This window comes from Stegostoma tigrinum, chromosome 14 (assembly GCF_030684315.1).
Source record: "Stegostoma tigrinum isolate sSteTig4 chromosome 14, sSteTig4.hap1, whole genome shotgun sequence".
Lineage (NCBI taxonomy): Eukaryota > Metazoa > Chordata > Chondrichthyes > Orectolobiformes > Stegostomatidae > Stegostoma > Stegostoma tigrinum.
Genome location: NC_081367.1, coordinates 10,508,514 through 10,527,191, shown reverse-complemented (window position 1 = coordinate 10,527,191; position 18,678 = coordinate 10,508,514). Strand labels below are relative to the sequence as shown.

At 41.6% G+C, this 18,678-nt stretch overlaps 1 protein-coding gene across 1 annotated transcript in view; it reads left to right on the top strand.

The window, feature by feature from the left end:
* LOC125457706 (serotransferrin-like) overlaps positions 1 to 18,678 on the top strand; it is a 95,695-nt gene that overhangs the window by 60,628 nt on the left and 16,389 nt on the right. Inside the window, exons 11-17 of the mRNA XM_059650996.1 lie at positions 3,479 to 3,661; positions 6,519 to 6,663; positions 11,035 to 11,090; positions 12,227 to 12,399; positions 14,062 to 14,239; positions 15,916 to 16,052; positions 17,080 to 17,176. Of these exons, the coding sequence (XP_059506979.1) occupies positions 3,479 to 3,661; positions 6,519 to 6,663; positions 11,035 to 11,090; positions 12,227 to 12,399; positions 14,062 to 14,239; positions 15,916 to 16,052; positions 17,080 to 17,176 (969 nt within the window). The remainder of the gene's footprint in view (positions 1 to 3,478; positions 3,662 to 6,518; positions 6,664 to 11,034; positions 11,091 to 12,226; positions 12,400 to 14,061; positions 14,240 to 15,915; positions 16,053 to 17,079; positions 17,177 to 18,678) is intronic.

Here is an 18,678-nt window from a genome sequence, read left to right as displayed (position 1 = left end):
AACTGAACAAGACAGAAGCTCTTAAAATGCTGTAACTTGTTAAAACCAGTGATGGAGAAGGGAAGATGGTGGAGGTGATGACAGAGAAGTGCATTTGATATTTTTGAAGGCACAGCGGTGAATAATGACCGCTGACTCATATTCTGAAGTGTTTATAATTCGATATAACATAAGCCATGGAATTGATATAACAGCGCCTAAATGCTGAATCTGTGTGACGATTTCCTCTCATGATCAGCCTGCTGAACACGGTGTGCTTTGTTCTGTTGCTGCCTCTTCCTGGACAGTAATTGGATGCTATCTCTATATTCAAATCCATTTTGTTTTATGGCAACTTTTCCCAATTTATTCTACCCATCCCAAATGAATCATAATATTGTTGAATCTCTGGATCCAAATTTGGCCTCAATCGCTGATATGGTACTTGTGCATTCAGTACAATTGCTTTGTTGGCAAAGTAGGGGTTGGCTTTTATTTATAGACTCTGCATTCCTTCTAATTGTTTCCTGTAAGTAAAAGGAGCATATAGTGGCTGTGTGTCCCTTTCCAGCCTCTTTTTCAAATCTGTTCTACTATTCAATATGACTTTGACTAGCCTTGGGATTCAATGCCACTTGCTCTCCATATCTCTTAGTTTCCTAAGAAGCCAATAATCTGCCTATTTTAGCCTCAAATACATCCACAATGATTGTGCACCTACAACCTCCTGGGGTAGAGAATTACAAAGATTCACTGCCCTTTGAGAAAAGAAATTTCTCCTTATCCCAAATCCTAAAAGATTGATCCCATATCCGGAAGCTGTGCCTACTTGTTCTATATTCAGATGATTCAGGAAGGAAATTTTCACTCAGGACATATTAGAAATCATCTTGAAAGAGTCACCGGACCCAGAATGTTAACACTAATTTCTCCTCCACAGATGCTGCCCGGCCTGCTGAGCATTTCCAGAAATTTCTGTTTTAGCTGGTGATCTCCTACCTCAAATCCACAGATGCTCAATCAATTGCAGCATTCAAGGTGGACATAGATTTTTGTTTTGATAATGATATTGAGGTGTGTGAACCAATAGTTGCTTCCAAAAGTTGGCACACAGATCAATCATAGTCTAACACAATGATTCTTGATGTGTGGTCTGCAAACTACTGGAAGTTCTCAAGGGCCTTCCAAATGCCAGCAACTGATATGGTGATGCCATCATCGAGGGAACTGGTCAGACCCCTCATTCCTAATATCAGACAACCAGACTGGCTAGGACCGGTCTCTGTAAGTGTGAGTAATGAGAAGGTAATTTTCTGAGCAAAATTTCTGTTACAACAAGCAACTGTGGGTTGTCAGTATTTAGTGGGGCTGAAAACAAGGAAGAGGAACCTGACCAACCTGCATTGCAACATGAGACAGAATCTCTGCCCGCTTGGTATCAGACATCACCTCCTTGGTGTCTCAACAAAAATGCTTCACTCTTTCTATTACTTCTGACAAGAGGAAAATGAAACTGGGGGTGGGAGGAGGTGGGAGCTATAGCTGTGCTTGGTAGCCCATTGTGCCAGCGTTCCTTCCCTTCACCCCCTTGTACATGTGATCAACATATGAACATTTGTGAACCATTGACCTTCAGGCCTACGACTCATTGACTAATCCTGCTCCTAATTTTGTTTCATACATTTCTAGCCCATGTAGGATTTCAGGAGAGGCAGGAATACAATTAAAGGGGAAAAATGTGATGATGTTCTCAGCCACTGCATTGATTGAAAAGTAGGGGCCTGTTTTCTATTAGCACTGTACATATTTCTCATTCTCAGAAAGGAGAAGCAGATGCTATAACTGTGGACGGTGGAGATATATACAAGGGCGGTCTCTTGCCTGAACCACGCCTGAAACCAATTGCCGCAGAGAATACTACAGGTAACGTTCATGAAATGCCGATAGCGTAACTATTATAAAATGGTTGTGGTGCCTCCATTTTATGTATAATGCCAATAATAGTATGACAAACCCCTTAATCTGCTGAGATGCATCTGTTGAGGACTGAGATGAGGATGAATGTCTTCACCCAGAGAGTGTTCAGCTTGTAGAATCTCCTGCCACAGAAAGCATTTCAGGCTAGAACATTGAATGTTTTCAAGAAGGAGTTTGATATGGTTCTTATCAAAGGATATGGAGAGAAAGAGAGAGCAAGGTACTACGTTGGGTAATTAGCCATGATAATGAGGCAGGTTTGAAGGACCAAATAGCCTACTCTTGGTCCTAAATTGTATATTTCTACGTTCCAATGGGAACTGCAGCTCTTCCATGTAGTGAGTCTACCACTCAGACCTGTTTTGTATTTCCCAAGTAGAACTCAACACACTGTCATTGTCTGATCACATGAGATACTGTGGCATTGTGAGACCAATGTTTTGTCTGCAATTAAGAAAGATTTGAATTGGTGGCACCTGATGTGACCATCAATCATTTATAACCATTGCGATTTGCAGTAAAATGAAATCTGCCAAATGGAAAAGCTGATTCCAGCAGTGTCCAGATTGTAAGCTCCTGCTCTTTCCATTGGTTTCCCTTTTTATTGAGAATCATCATTGCTGTATCCTTATCAAACCCAAACTGTTGCCAAGCATCATGTTCTTGTCCTTAGAATGGCAATTGGTGCATTGCTCCAACGTAGACTTCCTCAGTTTGAAGCCAGCTGATGGATTTCTGCATGTGGCCATTTTAAGTCTTTCAATTGTAAAGAGGAGGATTTCAATTTAACAGCATATCACTTTGAGACTGTGTCACTATATAACCATTGAGAGGTGACTGTGGGTAGCTGAATCCCATTTCTTATATAAAATGAAGATATCTGTGCCAGTCTTTATAATAATGGCAGCTAGCCTGGTAATAAAACAATTGCAGAAACATAAATATTTTAACCAACAAACCACAACCTGGATATAGGATGTATGTGAACATAGGAAAATGATAAGGCCAGTTTTTCCCTCAAACTTCAACTACACTTGCAATGGTTAGAGCACAATCATGCAAAAAATCCTAGCTTTCAGCCACTGGGTAATCTCCTGAGGGGAAGAAATCCTACAGCTAATGAAGGAACAAAATCTGAACAACTTCTGTCTGTAAATCCATCTTTACAGCAATCTTAGAGCATGTTACTGCAGATACTAGAGTCTGTGCTGAAAACAAAAAATGTTGGAGTTCACAACAAGTCACGCAGCATCCACAGAGAGAAAGCAAGCCAATATTTCGAATCTCGATGACTCTTCATCAGATTGACAGATTTCTCTCAATTATTTATTCTCAATTCCCTCTGTATCGTACACTAAGGCATTCAAGCAATATTGTCACTTCAAATTTGTTTCCAGACCTATTTTCAACGATTTTTTGAGCACCGTATCATCTCAGCTGCACAACATTTACAAAAGTTAGCAATATAGTACAGGCATGGGCAAAGATTCCATTGTGATTGAGAATGCATTGTATGTTACAGCGGGCTCCTGCTATTATGCTGTCGCAGTTGTAAAGCAAGGGAGTGGCTTTGGCTTCAAAAATCTATCGGGCAAAAGATCTTGCCACACTGGCATTGGTAAATCTGCTGGCTGGATCATCCCGATCGGAGCCATTCTGAGATACAACTTAACCTCTTGGGATGGAACAACTCCAATTGAGGAAGGTAAATGCTGCCTTTTTTTTAGTCAAAAGCTTGAAAATTTAGTAATGTTTGAATCAATTTGTCCAATTTCATTTGTGGAGAATTGAGCTTAGTTGTTGGGAGACAGATTTCACAAAGTTTTGATCCATTAAAATGTGTCACATTCTGGGAAAAGGTATGATGAGTTGTGATGAATGGAATAGAATCAGAAAATGAGCTAGAAAAGGATAACTGGAAGCAATTGTACATCTGTCACTATGTGGTTCACATGGTGGATTGATTACAAAGCTAATCAAATGAGGGATGTGGAAATAATTCAGTATTTCTGAAAAAAATCTTTCTGTTCTGGGTCTGTCGTTAGATTCTCCTTCAGTGATGATTACCGGTACTGGCAAGTCTAAAATAATTAATTTCAGTCGAAATGAGAAAGCTTCTCGTGCTGCTTCTGGACCTCTTTTATTCTCCCTATCCGTTTGACATTGCCCTCTTTCTTTTGTTTCTCACTTATTTACTACTTTCTCTTATCTATTTACCTATCTACAGCACCTTTCTATCTTAACCCCTTCTTGTTCCTTCCCTCTTGCCCCCCTCACCTTCCACCCCTTTTGTCTTACAACTTTACATACGCAACTTTCCTTCTTTCACTTCTGCCACTCTTTCTGCTTCCTGCTACAACACTCTTCTCTCTTCCTTTTTGTCTTCTATATCCCTTTCTTGTTTCTACTTTTAATTTCACTCTCCATCTATACATCAGCTTTTGTTCTTTCTTTCATCATCCTTTCCTTTCCCTTCTTTCCTACTCTCTTTCCTACTCTCTTTCTTTACTCTTTTTCATGGGAGTGGATGCCATTGGCAAGACCAGTATTTATTGCCCATTCCTAAGTGCCCTTGAGAGGGCGATGCTCTGCTGCCTTCTCAAACTGATGTAATCCATGTGGTGTGTGTAAGCCATTTTGACCCAGCAATACGAAAGGAATCAAAAATCAGGATGGTGACAGGCTTGGAGAGGAACTTCCAGCCCAGCCAGTGGTGTTTCCACATGTCTATTTCACTTCTCCACTTCGTAAATCCGTACAGCGTAGGACCAGGCCATATCGACCCTCCAAAGAATATACCACCCAGATCGACCCCCTACCCTATCCCTGTAGCCTTACATTTCCCATGGCTAACCCACCTAGCCTACACATCCCTGGGCCACTATGGGAAATTTAGCATGGCCAATCCACCCTAACCTGCGCATCTTAGTGGGAGGAGACCTGAGCACCTGGCGGAAACCCACACAAACACAGAGAGAATGAGTAAACTCCACATAGACGGTTGCCAGAGGGCAGAATGGAACCTGGGTCCCTGGTGCTGTGAATGGCAGAGTTTGTGTTTGTGATGTGCTGTTGATAAAGCTTTGGTGAAGTGCTACCATGTGTGTTGGAGATGTTTGTCTGTCTCTTTCCACTCTATTGTTTTCTTTTTCTATGTTTTGCTTTCTCTTTCTACTCCTCTCTAATTTCAACTTTAGCTGATTGATACAAACTAACTATTTTTTTGTTATTTCAATCATTATTTGCTTTTGTCTCTCTCCTACCCTTTGCTTTGCCTTCTTCTACCTTGCCTCTTCTTTTCTTCTTTTTTGCATTTACTCCCCTCCTTCTTTTCTTTCCTGTTTCTCTTTTTCATATAGAGCCATTGAGTCATAGAGCTGTGCAGCATGGAAACAGACCCTTCAGGCAAACTCATCCATGCTGACCAGAGAGCCTAAATTAATCTAGTCCCATTTGCCAGCATTTGGCCCATATCCCTCTAAACCCTTCCTATTCAAGTAGCCATCCAGATGCCTTTTATGTATTGTAATTGTACCGGCCTCCACCACTTCCTCTGGCAGCTCATTCCATACACGCATCACCCTCTGCATGAAAACGTTGCCTCTTAGGCCCCATTTAAATCTTTACCCCCTCACCTTAAACCAATGCCTTCTAGTTTTGGACTCTTCCACCCTGGGGAAAAGACCTTGGCTGTTCATCCTATTCGTGCCCCTCATTATTCTATAGACCTCAATTAGGTCACCCCTCAGCCTCTGACACCCCTGAGAAAATAGCCCCAGTCTGTTCAGCCCCTCCCTACAGTTCAAACTCGACAATCCTGGCAACATCATGGTAAATATTTTCTGAACTCTTTCAAGTTTCATAAAATCTTTCCTACAGCAGGGAAACCAGAATTGAATGTGGTATTCCAGAAGTAGCCTAAGCAATGTCCTGTACAGCCACAACATGACCTCCCAACTCCTATACTCAATGTGCGACCAATAAAGGCAAGCATACCAAGCACCTTCTTCATCACCCTGTCTCCCTGCAATTCTACTTTCAAGGAACTATGAACCTGTGCCCCAAGGTCTCTTTGTTCAACAATACTCCCCAGGAACTGACCATTGAGAGTATGAGCCCTGCTCTAATGCAACACCTCACATTTATCTAAATTAAACTTTATCTGCCACTCCTTGGTTCATCAGCCCATCTGCTCAAGGTCAGGTTGTAAACTGAGATTAGTTTCTTCACTTATGAGCTGATTTATTTTGGTTGAAGCCATGACTGAATGGGAGCAAAAGGTTGGATGAGGAGGCTGTGATGGGACCAGATGAGGCTGTTGATGACAGACAAGAAATAGACCGGACCTTCAGGTTAGCTTTGGGAGGCAGTACACTATGGTTGACAGAGGAACAGCAAATATTTGGAGGGCTTAACTAGGGTTTAGACACCAGAAATCCATTCTAATTAAGGCCTCTTGGTTCACTTTGATGAAGTATTCATCTTTCAATTTCTGTTTGAGTTTTTGCTCAGTCATGCACAGCTATCCTTTCACCTGCACTTTGCTTCCATTTTGCCTCCAGTTGTACAAAACTTCTTCTCCTCCAGCTGCGTCCCAGGTGCCAGTCCGGATTTCCTGAAACTGTGTGCACTGTGCAACGGGACAGGACAGAACCATTGCAAGAAATCACATGTTGAACCTTACTACGGTTACTCGGGAGCATTTCAGTAGGTATTCCTCATATTGGAAGCCAGAGTTTATCAGAACTGTCTGTAGATCAGTAAATGCCATTTCTCTGGTTATTAGGCGCACTCAGATGAATTAAATTCAAAACTGTTCCTCTTTAATTGCTTGGTATTGAAAACCTCTGAGCAATATATATTGTGGAATTGTAATGTCATGGTGGCAAGTATGCAGAAATAAAAGAAAGAATGCTCGAATTCTCCTCAGGTCAAGCAGCATCTGTGGAGTGAGAAGCATATGAACATGCAAATTAAAGTCAGGAGTAGCCTTCTCTCCTGTTCAATGAAGTAGTGGGTGCTGTGATAGTACCATTTACTTGCCTACGCCCAATATTCTTTTTGCCCCTTGTTAGTCAAGAATCTATCTACCTCTGCCTTAGCAACATTCAATGACCCTTCCCCATCACTCCCTTATGAAGACCCCTCAGTCTTAAATGAGAGATCCCTTATTTTTAAATTGTGTTCTATTGTTCCATTTTGTCGAGATAAGGAAACATAATTTTAGCATCCATCCTGCCTGGCCCCCTTAGGATTGCATACGTTTCAATAGGATCACCTTTTGTATTCTAAACTCCTATAGGCTAACCTATCTAGCCAATCTCCATAAATCAACCCCCTCATCCCAGAAATCTGTAATGTTCTCTACACTGCTCCAATGCAATTATGTTCTTTCTTGACAAAAGAGACCAAAATTGTAAGCAGTACTCCAGATGTGGTCTCCCAACACCCTGCACAGCCATAGCAAAACATTCCTACTATTAAATTTCTCCCCAAGTAACAACATTCATTCGCATTCTTAATCCCTTGTTGTACTGCATATTAACATTCTGTGATACATGTTCTAGGGCACCCATATCCCTCTGTAGCTCAGTTCTGTAATCTCTCTCCATTTAAACAACATGCTGTTTCTTTATTCTTCCTGCCAAGTGACAAATTCACATCTTCCCACACTATGTCCATTTGCTAAATTTTGGCTCATTCATGCATTGATATCCCTTTGTAACCTCCTTCGGTTTTCTTCACAGATTACCTCCCGCCCTACCTTTGCAAATTGATCCACCATACATTCAGTCCCTCATCCAAGCCATTGATGTAAATTGTAAATATCTGAGGCCTTGGCATTGATCCATGTGGTATTTCACTTGCAACATCTTGCGAAATATGAATGATCCATTTCTGCCTACATTCTGTTTCCTGTAACTCAATGTAACAGACCTATTATGTATATCCACTCGAATATGTTATGCCCTATACCTGAGCTCCTATTTTGTTCAGTTGTATTTGACGTGACACCTTGTCAAAACCTTTTGGAAACCTAAGTCCACAACATCCACAGATTTCTTTTTAATTACATTGCTTGTTACTTGACTGGGTCAAATTGATTTTTCTTTCTCGTTGGTTCCTTCACAATCTTCTTCAGGCCCAGTCAGACCTTCAATACCCTGACAGTTTGGTCATTAGTGATGCTACCACGCTTTACAATCAACTCTTTACGTCCCAAAATCCTGAACCTAATTTTCCATTTTTTCCAACCTTGGCGTCCTGGTGCATTCCCATAACTGCCTTCCTTTATTCAGAATTCTCTTGCATGGATTCTGAAACTCTGTCCCTAAGGCCATTGACTGTCTGCCCCAGCTGCTCTAAGTTAGAAGATATTTCTTTAAGCAAGGTTTTGGCCAACACCACACCTTATAACCAACCTCCTCTTCTCACTAGCCCACCACAGACCCTTAACACTGCTTCAATCACTCTCTTTGTGGCACAGAATCCATATTTCACTCTGCCAATCTACAAAATGCCTGAGGGCATTTTTCAAGGCGCAAGTTGCAAGTTAAATGCAGGTTTTAGTACCGAACGATGGATTACTTGTTGAAAGGTTTGAAGGAACCTTTCTCCACGCTTCAGTGTTATATCTGACCCGACTGACATAGGGACATACAGTTGTACAGATGAAAACACACCCCTCAGTCAAACTCATCCATGCTGAACAGATGTCCTAGATAATTCCAGTCCCACTTGCCAGCATTTGACCTATATCCCTTTAAACCCTTCCTATTCATATCCCCACCCATGTGCCTTTTCAATGTTGTAATTGTACCAGCCTCCACCACTTTCTCTGGCAGCACATTCCGTACGCACACCACCCTCTTCGGGAAAACTTACCTTTTAGGTCCCTTTTAAATCTCGCCCCTCTCATCTTAAAGTTACGCCCTCTAATTTTGCAGACCCCACCCTGAGGATAAGACCTTACCCTATCCATGCCCCTCATGATGATATAAACCTCTGTAAGGTCACCCCTCAGCCTCTGACGTTCCAGGGAGTGTGAGGCGAGGAGAGAAGTTTGTTTTGTTTGTTTATAGCTCAACAGAATATTGTTTAAGGTGTATTGGAGATTTGTATGAGACGAAGCAGGAGTACATTGACAACCATGGGCAAATTATTAATTGTAAATCGGAGAGTTTGGAAACAAGATGGACTTTTATTGTTAAGTTTGGCCATTTCTCTACAATTCAATCTAATATAAATCTTCATAAATTGAGACACTGAGAACAGCAGGAAAGTTATGCTGAACATTTTTAGACATGGTTAGTCTACAACTTTAATCATTTATACAAATGTGAACATAGGAGGTATGGTTAATAAGTTTTAAGATGACATCAAAATTGGAGGTGTAGTGGACAGCAAAGAAGGTTACCTCAGTATGCAACAGAACATTGATCAGATGAGCTAATGGGCCGTGGAGTGGCAGATGGAGTTTAATTTGGATAAATATGAGGTGTTGCATTTTGGAAAAGTAAATAATGGCAGGACTAATACTTTTAATGATAAGGTCCTGAGGAGTGTTGCTGAACAAAAAGACCTTGGAGTGCGGGTTCATGATTCCTTGAAAATGGAGTCCCAGTTAGATAGGGCAGTGAAGAAGGTATGAGATATGCTTGCCTTTATTAGTTAGTGCATTGAGTTTAGGAGTTGGGATGTCAAGTTGCAGCTGTACAGAACATTGCTTAGGCCATTACTAGAATACTGCATGTAATTCGGGCCTCCCTGCCGTAGGAAGGATGTTGTGAAACTTGAAAGAATTCAGAAAAGATTTACAAGGACGTTGCCAGGGTTGAAGGGTTTGAGCTATAGAGAGAGGCTGAATAGACTGGGGTTATTTTCCCTGGAGTGATGGAGCCTGAGTTTATAAAATCACGAGGGCATGGATAATGTAAATCATCAAGGTCTTTTCCGTGGGGTGGGGGAGTCCAAAGCTTGAGGGTATAGGTGTAAGGTGAGTGGGAAAAGATTTAAAAGGGACCCAAGATGTAGCTTTTTCATGCAGAGGATGGTGTGTGTATGGAATGACATGTCAGAGAAAGTGGAGGCTGGTACAAATACAACATTTAAAAGGCATCTGGGTGGGTACATGAATAGCAAGGGTTTAGAGGGATAATGGCCAAATATCGGCAAATGGGACTCGGTTTATTCAGGACATCTGGTCGGCATGGATGAGTTTGACAGGTTCTGTTTCCATGTTGTACAGCTGTATGACTCTAGCCAAGGTAGTACATCCAATTCTGCTCATTACATTGCAAGAAGAACGTGAGCATCCATGAGACAGTGCAGAGAGGTTTCACAAAATGACTCCACAAATGATGAGGATTTTAGTGATAAGGCTATGTTGGAAGAAGTTGAGCTTGTTTTCCTTGGAGCAAAGGAGATTACTTGGAACTTGGCAGAAGTGTACAAGATTACAGAAGGTTAACAAAGGAGGAAAATTAAAATCTGTTCCTATTACTTGATTGCACAAGGATCAGTTGTTTCAGATTTAAGATTTTGGACGAGACATGCAGGAGAGGTGTGAGAAGAACATTTTTATGTACTGAATAATCTGGAACTCACTGCCCACAAGGGTGGTGGACGTGGAATCAATAATGAATGACTTCAAAAAGAAATTGGATGGGAACAGGAAGTGGACACAAGGACAGAACATGGGAAAGGGACCAATTGAACTTCTCTTCAGAGACCTGGAATGGGCTCATTAAGTTGCTGCTGTAATGGCTCTCAAACACACGAGGGATGAACTAAAGCAATGACATATTTTTCTGCATTCAACATGCTAAACAGCTGTGCAAACAGTTTGCCATGTTTCAAACATCTTCTGCTAACCTGTAACAGAAATGAATGTTCCTTTTTTATTTTTAAGAAAATATATTCATTCAGGAGACGTGGGCCAGCATTAAATGCCCATTCTCAACTGCCCTTGAGAAGGTGCTGGTGAGCTGCCTCTGTAAAGTGCGGCCGTCCATTTGGCAAACTGGTTTATAAAGGGCTCATAATGATAAATTGGTCTCTATGGTTGTATCTTTCTAGATGTTTGAAGGACGGTGCTGGTGAAGTGGCTTTTGTGAAGCATAGCACAGTGCCAGGTAGGTGCACCGTTTCTGGGGATCTTACCTTGGACAAAAATTGCTTTGCAACTGCGGGCAAAGAAAACCCTCAGCATGGGGGTGGAAGGGGAGGCAAGTGGGAAAGGTATATAGGAAGTCTTGACCATGGTCTTGTAGAGTCTGGACATCAAAGTGCATGCCATCTTAAATACATTGACTTTGTCCTATCTTACAAGGTTAAATTGATCTGCATCAAAGTGTTCTCAAGGTCAGCCATCGCAGTGAAGTGAGGCTTAGTCCCTGCAAAGGACAATAGCGAAAGGGATCATGAACATAGAGAACCCCATTCAGAGTGTTTTCCGTTCTCACCCACTGCAGTGCCCCTGTGTTTGTCAGAACCCCACCTTGTCTCCCTAGGGCTGCATCTACTGAAGCAGCTGGAGAAATTTTTAATAGGGTCCCAACCAGCCAGAGTCAGAGCAGGGATGTGAGCAGACTGCCTCCTTTTAAACGGCAGGAGTTATGCAATGGAGTGGGAAAAGTAGAAATTTCTGCACTTACACAAATAAGCGGGTGATGAAATATAATGTGATAAAAGACCTGTTTCATTAAACTTCATCTGGATTTTTTTTGGTGTCACTACCTAGCTTGCCCATTCAATTGCTCTTTAACTTCTTTGGTATTGAATAGGGAAATATTAAATAATGGGGACCAATGATGGAGACAGAAGTGATCTTCAGGATTGCTTTGCATCAATGTTAGTGGGAGAAGAATGAGAAGACCCACCATTCTATGTTCTTCTGATATAAATTCATCACTCCAACTTAATGGACCCCTGAATACTCTGTGACATGTCAGTTGGTGCATATATTAAGCTTATTACTTTCCTTCTCCTGGAATTAGTTGTGACTGTCAGGGAGTTTTTTTCTGTGATTGTTTCAGAGTTTTGTATCAGCGGCATTATGTTGTGACTGTCAGTTTGTTGTCTCTGTCATCGTCTCAGTGTGTGGTATTATTTGCACTTTCATTTGCTAAATGCTTATATATACTGTCAATCAATATTTGCCAAATTCTGACATCTAATTATTGTTACCTGGTCTGAGGCTGGGTTGCTGGTTCGGGCAATGATGCACAAACCTGTCTGATCATTCATCTTTCCATATCACTGTGCCCAGCTGCTGAGAGGCAAAACTATGAGCTCCTGTGCTTGGATGGAACCCGAAAGCCAGTGGAAAATTACAAGGAATGTCACTGGGCAAAGGTGCCTGCTCATGCCGTGGTGGTGAGAAGTGGGAGCGCTGATGTTGAGAGGGCCGAGATGATTTGGAGATTCCTATCAAGAGCTCAGGTAAAACCGAGTGGTGAATGGCACTTGTAAGTCTCCTCTTGAACCTGCCCTTCGATGTCAGCACCAGTTTTTAGTCAGATCCAGACTCTGAAAAGAGAGAATGGCACATACAACCTGTGACTGGGTAGGTGGCCTGTCAATAAAGCCTTTGATGCAGATCACAGATCTGTAGCGACTTCTGCCAATTGTTTCCATGCCAAGCCTGACTGCATGGAGAATGTATTCGCGCTAACCCCATTTCGTTTCTGCTTTTCTTCCAGAAGAGCATGCACAATAGGTTTCCTTCTGAGGCCTAAAGTTTTCACGGGCAGAATATTTTAAACAGCAGAGCCTCCCAGGTCTCCATTGATATCAAATGCCCCAAAGCCATTTAGAACATAGAACATAGAACAGTACAGCACAGAACAGGCCCTTCAGCCCACGATGTTGTGCCGACCATTGATACTCATGTATGCACCTTCAAATTTCTGTGAGCATATGCATGTCCAGCAGTCTCTTAAATGTCCCCAGTGACCTTGCTTCCACAACTGCTGCTGGCAATGCATTCCATGCTCTCACAACTCTCTGTGTAAAGAACCCGCCTCTGACATCCCCTCTATACTTTCCTCCAACCAGCTTAAAACTATGGCCCCTCGTGTTAGCCATTTGTGCTTGGCAGGGCAATATTTCAGGGTGCCCCCCCACCCGTGTTTGGAGAACTAGACCCGTATGTCATGTCCTAGCTGGCTTGTCATAGCCATGTGACCTCTACCTCCTATGTACATTGCTTTCATTACTGGGTGGGGCTGTCTGGCAACAGTTAACCTTGTAAGATAGGAAAAGTCAATGTATTCACTGGGAGGAGAGGTACTGGGCTTGAGATGCCAATGAGGGGAGGGTTAATGGGGTTATGATCTTGAGTGGGGTGGGGGGGGAGCACAGTATCCAATGGAAAGAAGGTTGCCCAATTCAGATACTTCTTGCCTTCCATCAACTCACCTGGCTAAACCTGCTGGGCCACATTATGGGCCTTGCTAGGTCCCAAGCTGGATGTGTTTCAAGTAACATTGACAGAGTACCAACTTCAAACTTGAGATTACACTCTTCGCAAAGCAGATATGAGTTTTATTCATGAAGGGTCCATGATTTGCATCCATCAGTTCTCCCTGCACCCATGGCTTACTTTTGGTTATTTCTAGCATTTTTGTTTCCTTGGTTCAGTTGTTCTGCTTTTATGCTTTTATCTTTTGTTTTTGAGTTGAGGGTCTTTGTGGGCAGATAGGAGAACATTTTGCTCTTAATGTTAAACTTGATCACCAGAAGACAGTCAGCAGAACATTGTCAAGAAATGCAGATGCTGGAGTCAGTGAAAACCCAGAGTGGAGCAGGAGGAACACTGCAGGCCAAGCTGCATGAGAGGAGCAGGAAAGTTAATGTTTCGGCTCGGGACCCTTTATCTGAAAAAAGGTCCTGACCCAAAACATCAACTTTACTGCTCCTCTGATGTTGCGTGGCCTGCTGTGTTCTTCTAGCTCCACACTGGGTTATCTCAGCAGAGCAGTGCCTGCTTTTAAGTGTTCTTGCTTTGAAAATGTGGCAAAGGTGAATTATTTCTGCTGGAATTAAAAAAAAAGTGTGCTTGGGTTTTAAGAGGACCGTTGAATTTTTCCATATGTTCTCCAGGAACTATCTCAGCCATTCGGTCAAAACTCTTTCAATCTCTTCAACTCATCTAAGTATGGACAGAAAGACTTGATGTTCAAAGATTCAACACAGAACCTTATTCGGCTCCCAGCTGGGATGGATTCTTTTCTGTACCTTGGCAGTGAATATGCAAATGCTGTGAAGATTCTTCAAAATAGTAAGTGTTTGATGAAGATTCATGTTAAACACACTCCCCTTAGGAATCTTTGGTCGATATCCTAATACAACTGCCGGGATGCTTGGCTGCTGGTGCCTTCTGCAAATCTATTGATTAGGGGAAGCTCCCACCGTGTGATGGAGATGCCCATTCTTGAGATTTTGGGCAAGGCTGTTGTTCTGGAGCCTGTCCAGAGCCATGCGTCTGCTGTCCATCAGAATACATATTGCATGCATGTGCAGTCAGATGGTATAGTGAACTCTTTCAGACAGCAATAAAACAAATTGAATTCAGATTTTATCTGGGGCCTTCATTTGCAATTGCAATCAAAGTGCATTTTTTTAAACTGCAACCAAGCCAGTCTTCCAGTCTTGGTTAAATATGGTGAAAAGAGCTCAAAGTACAGTTGCCACAGTTGATGCCTCAGGTCATAGAGAAAGCATTATTTTCTGAAAGCAATATCGCGACTGTTGCCCTGTGCATAACCTCCAACATTTGTTATATCACCATCAATGTAAAAGGTGGTAGTGGTGCAATAAAGTTCACATAGGATGTCTGAATTACTGCAACAACACACATTTTTCCCTGCTTATTGTAGTATGGAGCTATGGGAGTGATGATAGAGGCTCCAATGATCTTTCTAACATATGTTTGACTAGGCATCTTTCCCTTTCTTACTGCCTTCCATTGATATGTGCTTGAGGATCTGTAGGTTTATACTCAGACTGTTTAGCTACAGTATTGTAGCTTTCAAGTTGTGGGATAATGCTTAAACTCGGAGGCAGGAATGTCACGCACCATCATGGTATCTCCATAGTAGCAGGAAAGTGTTAATAAATAATCGAGGGAGATCCTGGAGCTCAGCTCCATTAAGGTAAATGCTATGGACACATTTTGAATTGCTTTTTAAAAAATATACCCATTTACTTATTTTGTTCCACGTCACCGGATTTTTCCTGAACTTGTCCATGTTTTACTGTTTTTGATGAAGATTAAATTGGAAATGGTATGAAAGTGGCACTGTGCTCAATCCCAACAAGGATCCTTGGTAAGGAATCTATTGGGAAGACCTCAGTTGATTTTTCAACTGCCCTGTCTCGCGGTGCTCAATCTAGCTTGTACTCCTTTTGTTCTACACACAAAATCTGCTAACTACGATAATAAAATTTTGTGGTACAGTAAATGAATAATTTGAGGCTTGGCGTGAGTGGAGAATGCTTCGGCAGAGACTGTGACTTTGGGGCTATGGTTCTTAAAGCTGTAGACCATTGGGAATTCCCCTGACTTAAGCCTGTGTCTGCTGTAACTCCACTAGTGGAGACTAATAGCCATGATTAGTCAACAACTCTATTGCTATTGTATCAACTTATTATCAGGTTGGTACTGGGCGAGCTCAAACGAATTCGGCCTCTTTTCATTTCGCAATTCCAATGTTCATAAAGCTGCAGTGTGAAACCCAAAATGTTTTGCCCTTTATAGCTTGTTCCACAGTGACTTTACACAATGGCAGGCAATGATGTTGCCAATTCCTTCATTGTATTACAGGATGCTGGGGTTATGAATTTGTTAGTTTGTATGTTATTAACAAACCATTTCTACATTGAATGCATGTTCCAGTCTATAAATTATAATTTACTAAAGCATTGTAACAACCAGTTCAAATGTTTGTATTGCAGAAAACGAGAGTCCTTCAAATCCTCGTATGATACGCTGGTGTACTATTGGAGCTCTTGAACAAAATAAGTGTAGCAGCTGGGGGGCAGTAGTATGTGTTATGGGCCTCAGCGCTGAAGACTGCATCAAAAAGATTGTGGTGAGTGACAGCAATTCTTTTAGGGGTCTGATTGAATGTTCTGTTTGTAAAATTAACATTCTTCAATCCTTTAGACCTTGAGATTGAGCCCAACACAAGTGAGTAAGATTCCATTTTGATTGCTAGAAGCTTAAAACCAGGAGTATTACTACAATGGCTACTGGAATAGGGCAGTAGCTGGCTACTCTATGACAACTACAGACTAAACTCTTAGCTCCTCAAAGCTTTCCTACCATTTATAGTTTGGGCGAGAAGATGACAGAACACTGAATGGGTGTTGTCACAATATAGCTCAAGAAATTCAATGCCATTCAAAATAAGCAGCTAATCTGACTGACCGTCATATCACTGGACTCAAAACTCAAAGCCATCTCTGTAAGGACTTTAAGTTATTCAAGGAGAAAGCCACTTTGTCAGAGTCAATTAGAAATGGGCACAAAAACTCGGCCTTGGTCGCATCACTCCATCCCAAGAATAAAGTAAACATTTACAATGGATACATTTAATTTATCATCCCTACCTTGTCCATTTCAAGATACACCCTTCCTTTCAGCCTTGCTATTCTAAGAATCATCCCAGTCCAAATTCATTAACTGCCTCCTCCCCTCTCCAACATCCACCTTCTGAAAATAAACAAGCTATCATTTTGTCTTCTTACCCACGAGCAAATCCTATCCTGCTATGACTTCAGTTCCCAGAAATTCTTGAATTATAACTTGTTCAATTATTTTTATTTGTTACACAAAAATCTTATGGATGCTGACTGCCCCTGAAGTCTCTATTTCATCATTGCTTCATAATGGTCTCAGTGGCTGATGGCAACAAAAATCTTGAGGAAATCTATAAACTTCTTGGAAAGTTTAGAACATTGTGATCCTGGGCTAGATCTACAGTGGGGAGGAGTAGATTGTAGTCTCTCACACACTAAATGATTAACTTCAAATGTGGAGAGAAGCTTTTGGATCTTTGCTATAGAAGAAAGGAATGAGTTAAAGAGAGAGAATCTAATTAAAACTTCTAATTGCAGTTTGGAGATGCTGATGCAGCAAGTCTTGATGGAGGAGAGGTCTATACTGCAGGAAAGTGTGGTCTTGTTCCAGTCATGGCAGAGTATTATAATAGAGGTAAGTATATTTCATACTGTTCAAAATTACTATATTATTATGTGAATTAGAGGTTCAAACAGCATTTAGAAAGCATGCTTGTGTTGACATAATTGGAACCTGAACTCAATTGGTCCATTTCAAGCTAGTCTATGAGTGAATATAACGTGGAACCCCCAATAATATGGAATGAAAAAAAAAATCAGTCTTTTTCCTCCGTTAGATAGACTTCCTGCCATGGATTCTTCTCCAGCTGTTTTCATACCTTGGGGGAATTATATATTTAAATACACAAAAATAATCAAACAATAAAAGAATGTTCGTCACATCTCTACTATTCAACATTGCTTTTTATCCTTCACAGAGGTGCGTAAAACCCACTATGAAAGTTCATTGAATTTGACAAAGTGTAAATAATCTCATGCATGTTAAGGGGCAGTGAGGGGCAAACACGACTGGACTGTGTGCAGGAAAATTTCCTAAGCAACTAAAAAAGATACACTGTTGGGCCTGGTTCTTGAAAAGATATTGGTCAAATTGAGCAAGTGTGAGTGGGGGTAATATGTAGGAGACAGTGGTCATTGTATCATAAGGTTCAGGAATACAGTGATGAACGACAAAACAAAGAAACAGTCAAAAAAATTAATTGCTGGAGCCCTGACATCAATGGGCAGGGACGGAGCTAGGCAAAAATGAGTGGTGGGTGAGCAAAAAACTGAACAGTGAAAGAGCAGGTAGTTCAGATAAGGTTGAGGTGTACTGCCTGTAAAGAGACAAACAAGTCCAAATTCCCTGGATTTCAAAGGAGGCAGAAAGTAAGACAAAGGAAAAAGAGTGCCTATGACAGGTGGAAGGTAGAAAATGCAGTTGAGAACTATGCAGAATGCAAAAGGTTCAGAAGGGAGGTGACAAAGCAGATAAAAGAAGCAAAGAAAAATGTTGAGAAATGACCAGCATAAATGGGAATCCCCAAATCGTCCAAAGATAGATAAATCATAAAAGAGTGGTTAAAAAGAGGAGTAGGACCAATTAGAGACCAGAAATGGAGTTTACCCATGGAAACATTGGGCTTGGCTGAATTCTCAAACATGCATTGCATTACCGAAGTGGTAGATACTACCTAGGGTATGATGACAGAAGCGGAAGCTCTATAAGCTCGATAAGGAAGAAGCATTGGATAACTGTTGAAGATCCCAAGAACTGCAGGTGTTGGAGTCAGAGTCAACACAATGTGGAGCTGGAGGAACACAGCAGGACAGGCAGCATCAGAGGAGCAGGAAAGTCAAGGCTTTGGGACAGGACTCTTCTTCTGAACACTTCTGAAGAAGGGTCCGGACCCAAAGTGTTGACTTTCCTGCTCTTCTGGTGCTGCCTGACCTGCTGTGCTCCTCCAGTTCCACACTGTGTTGACTTGATAGACTGTTGGTACTTAAAATTGACAAGACACTGGGACTGGCCGACAAGCATCTGAGGATACTAACTGAAGTAAGAGTGGATATTTGGTTTGGGGGAGATGCTAGAAA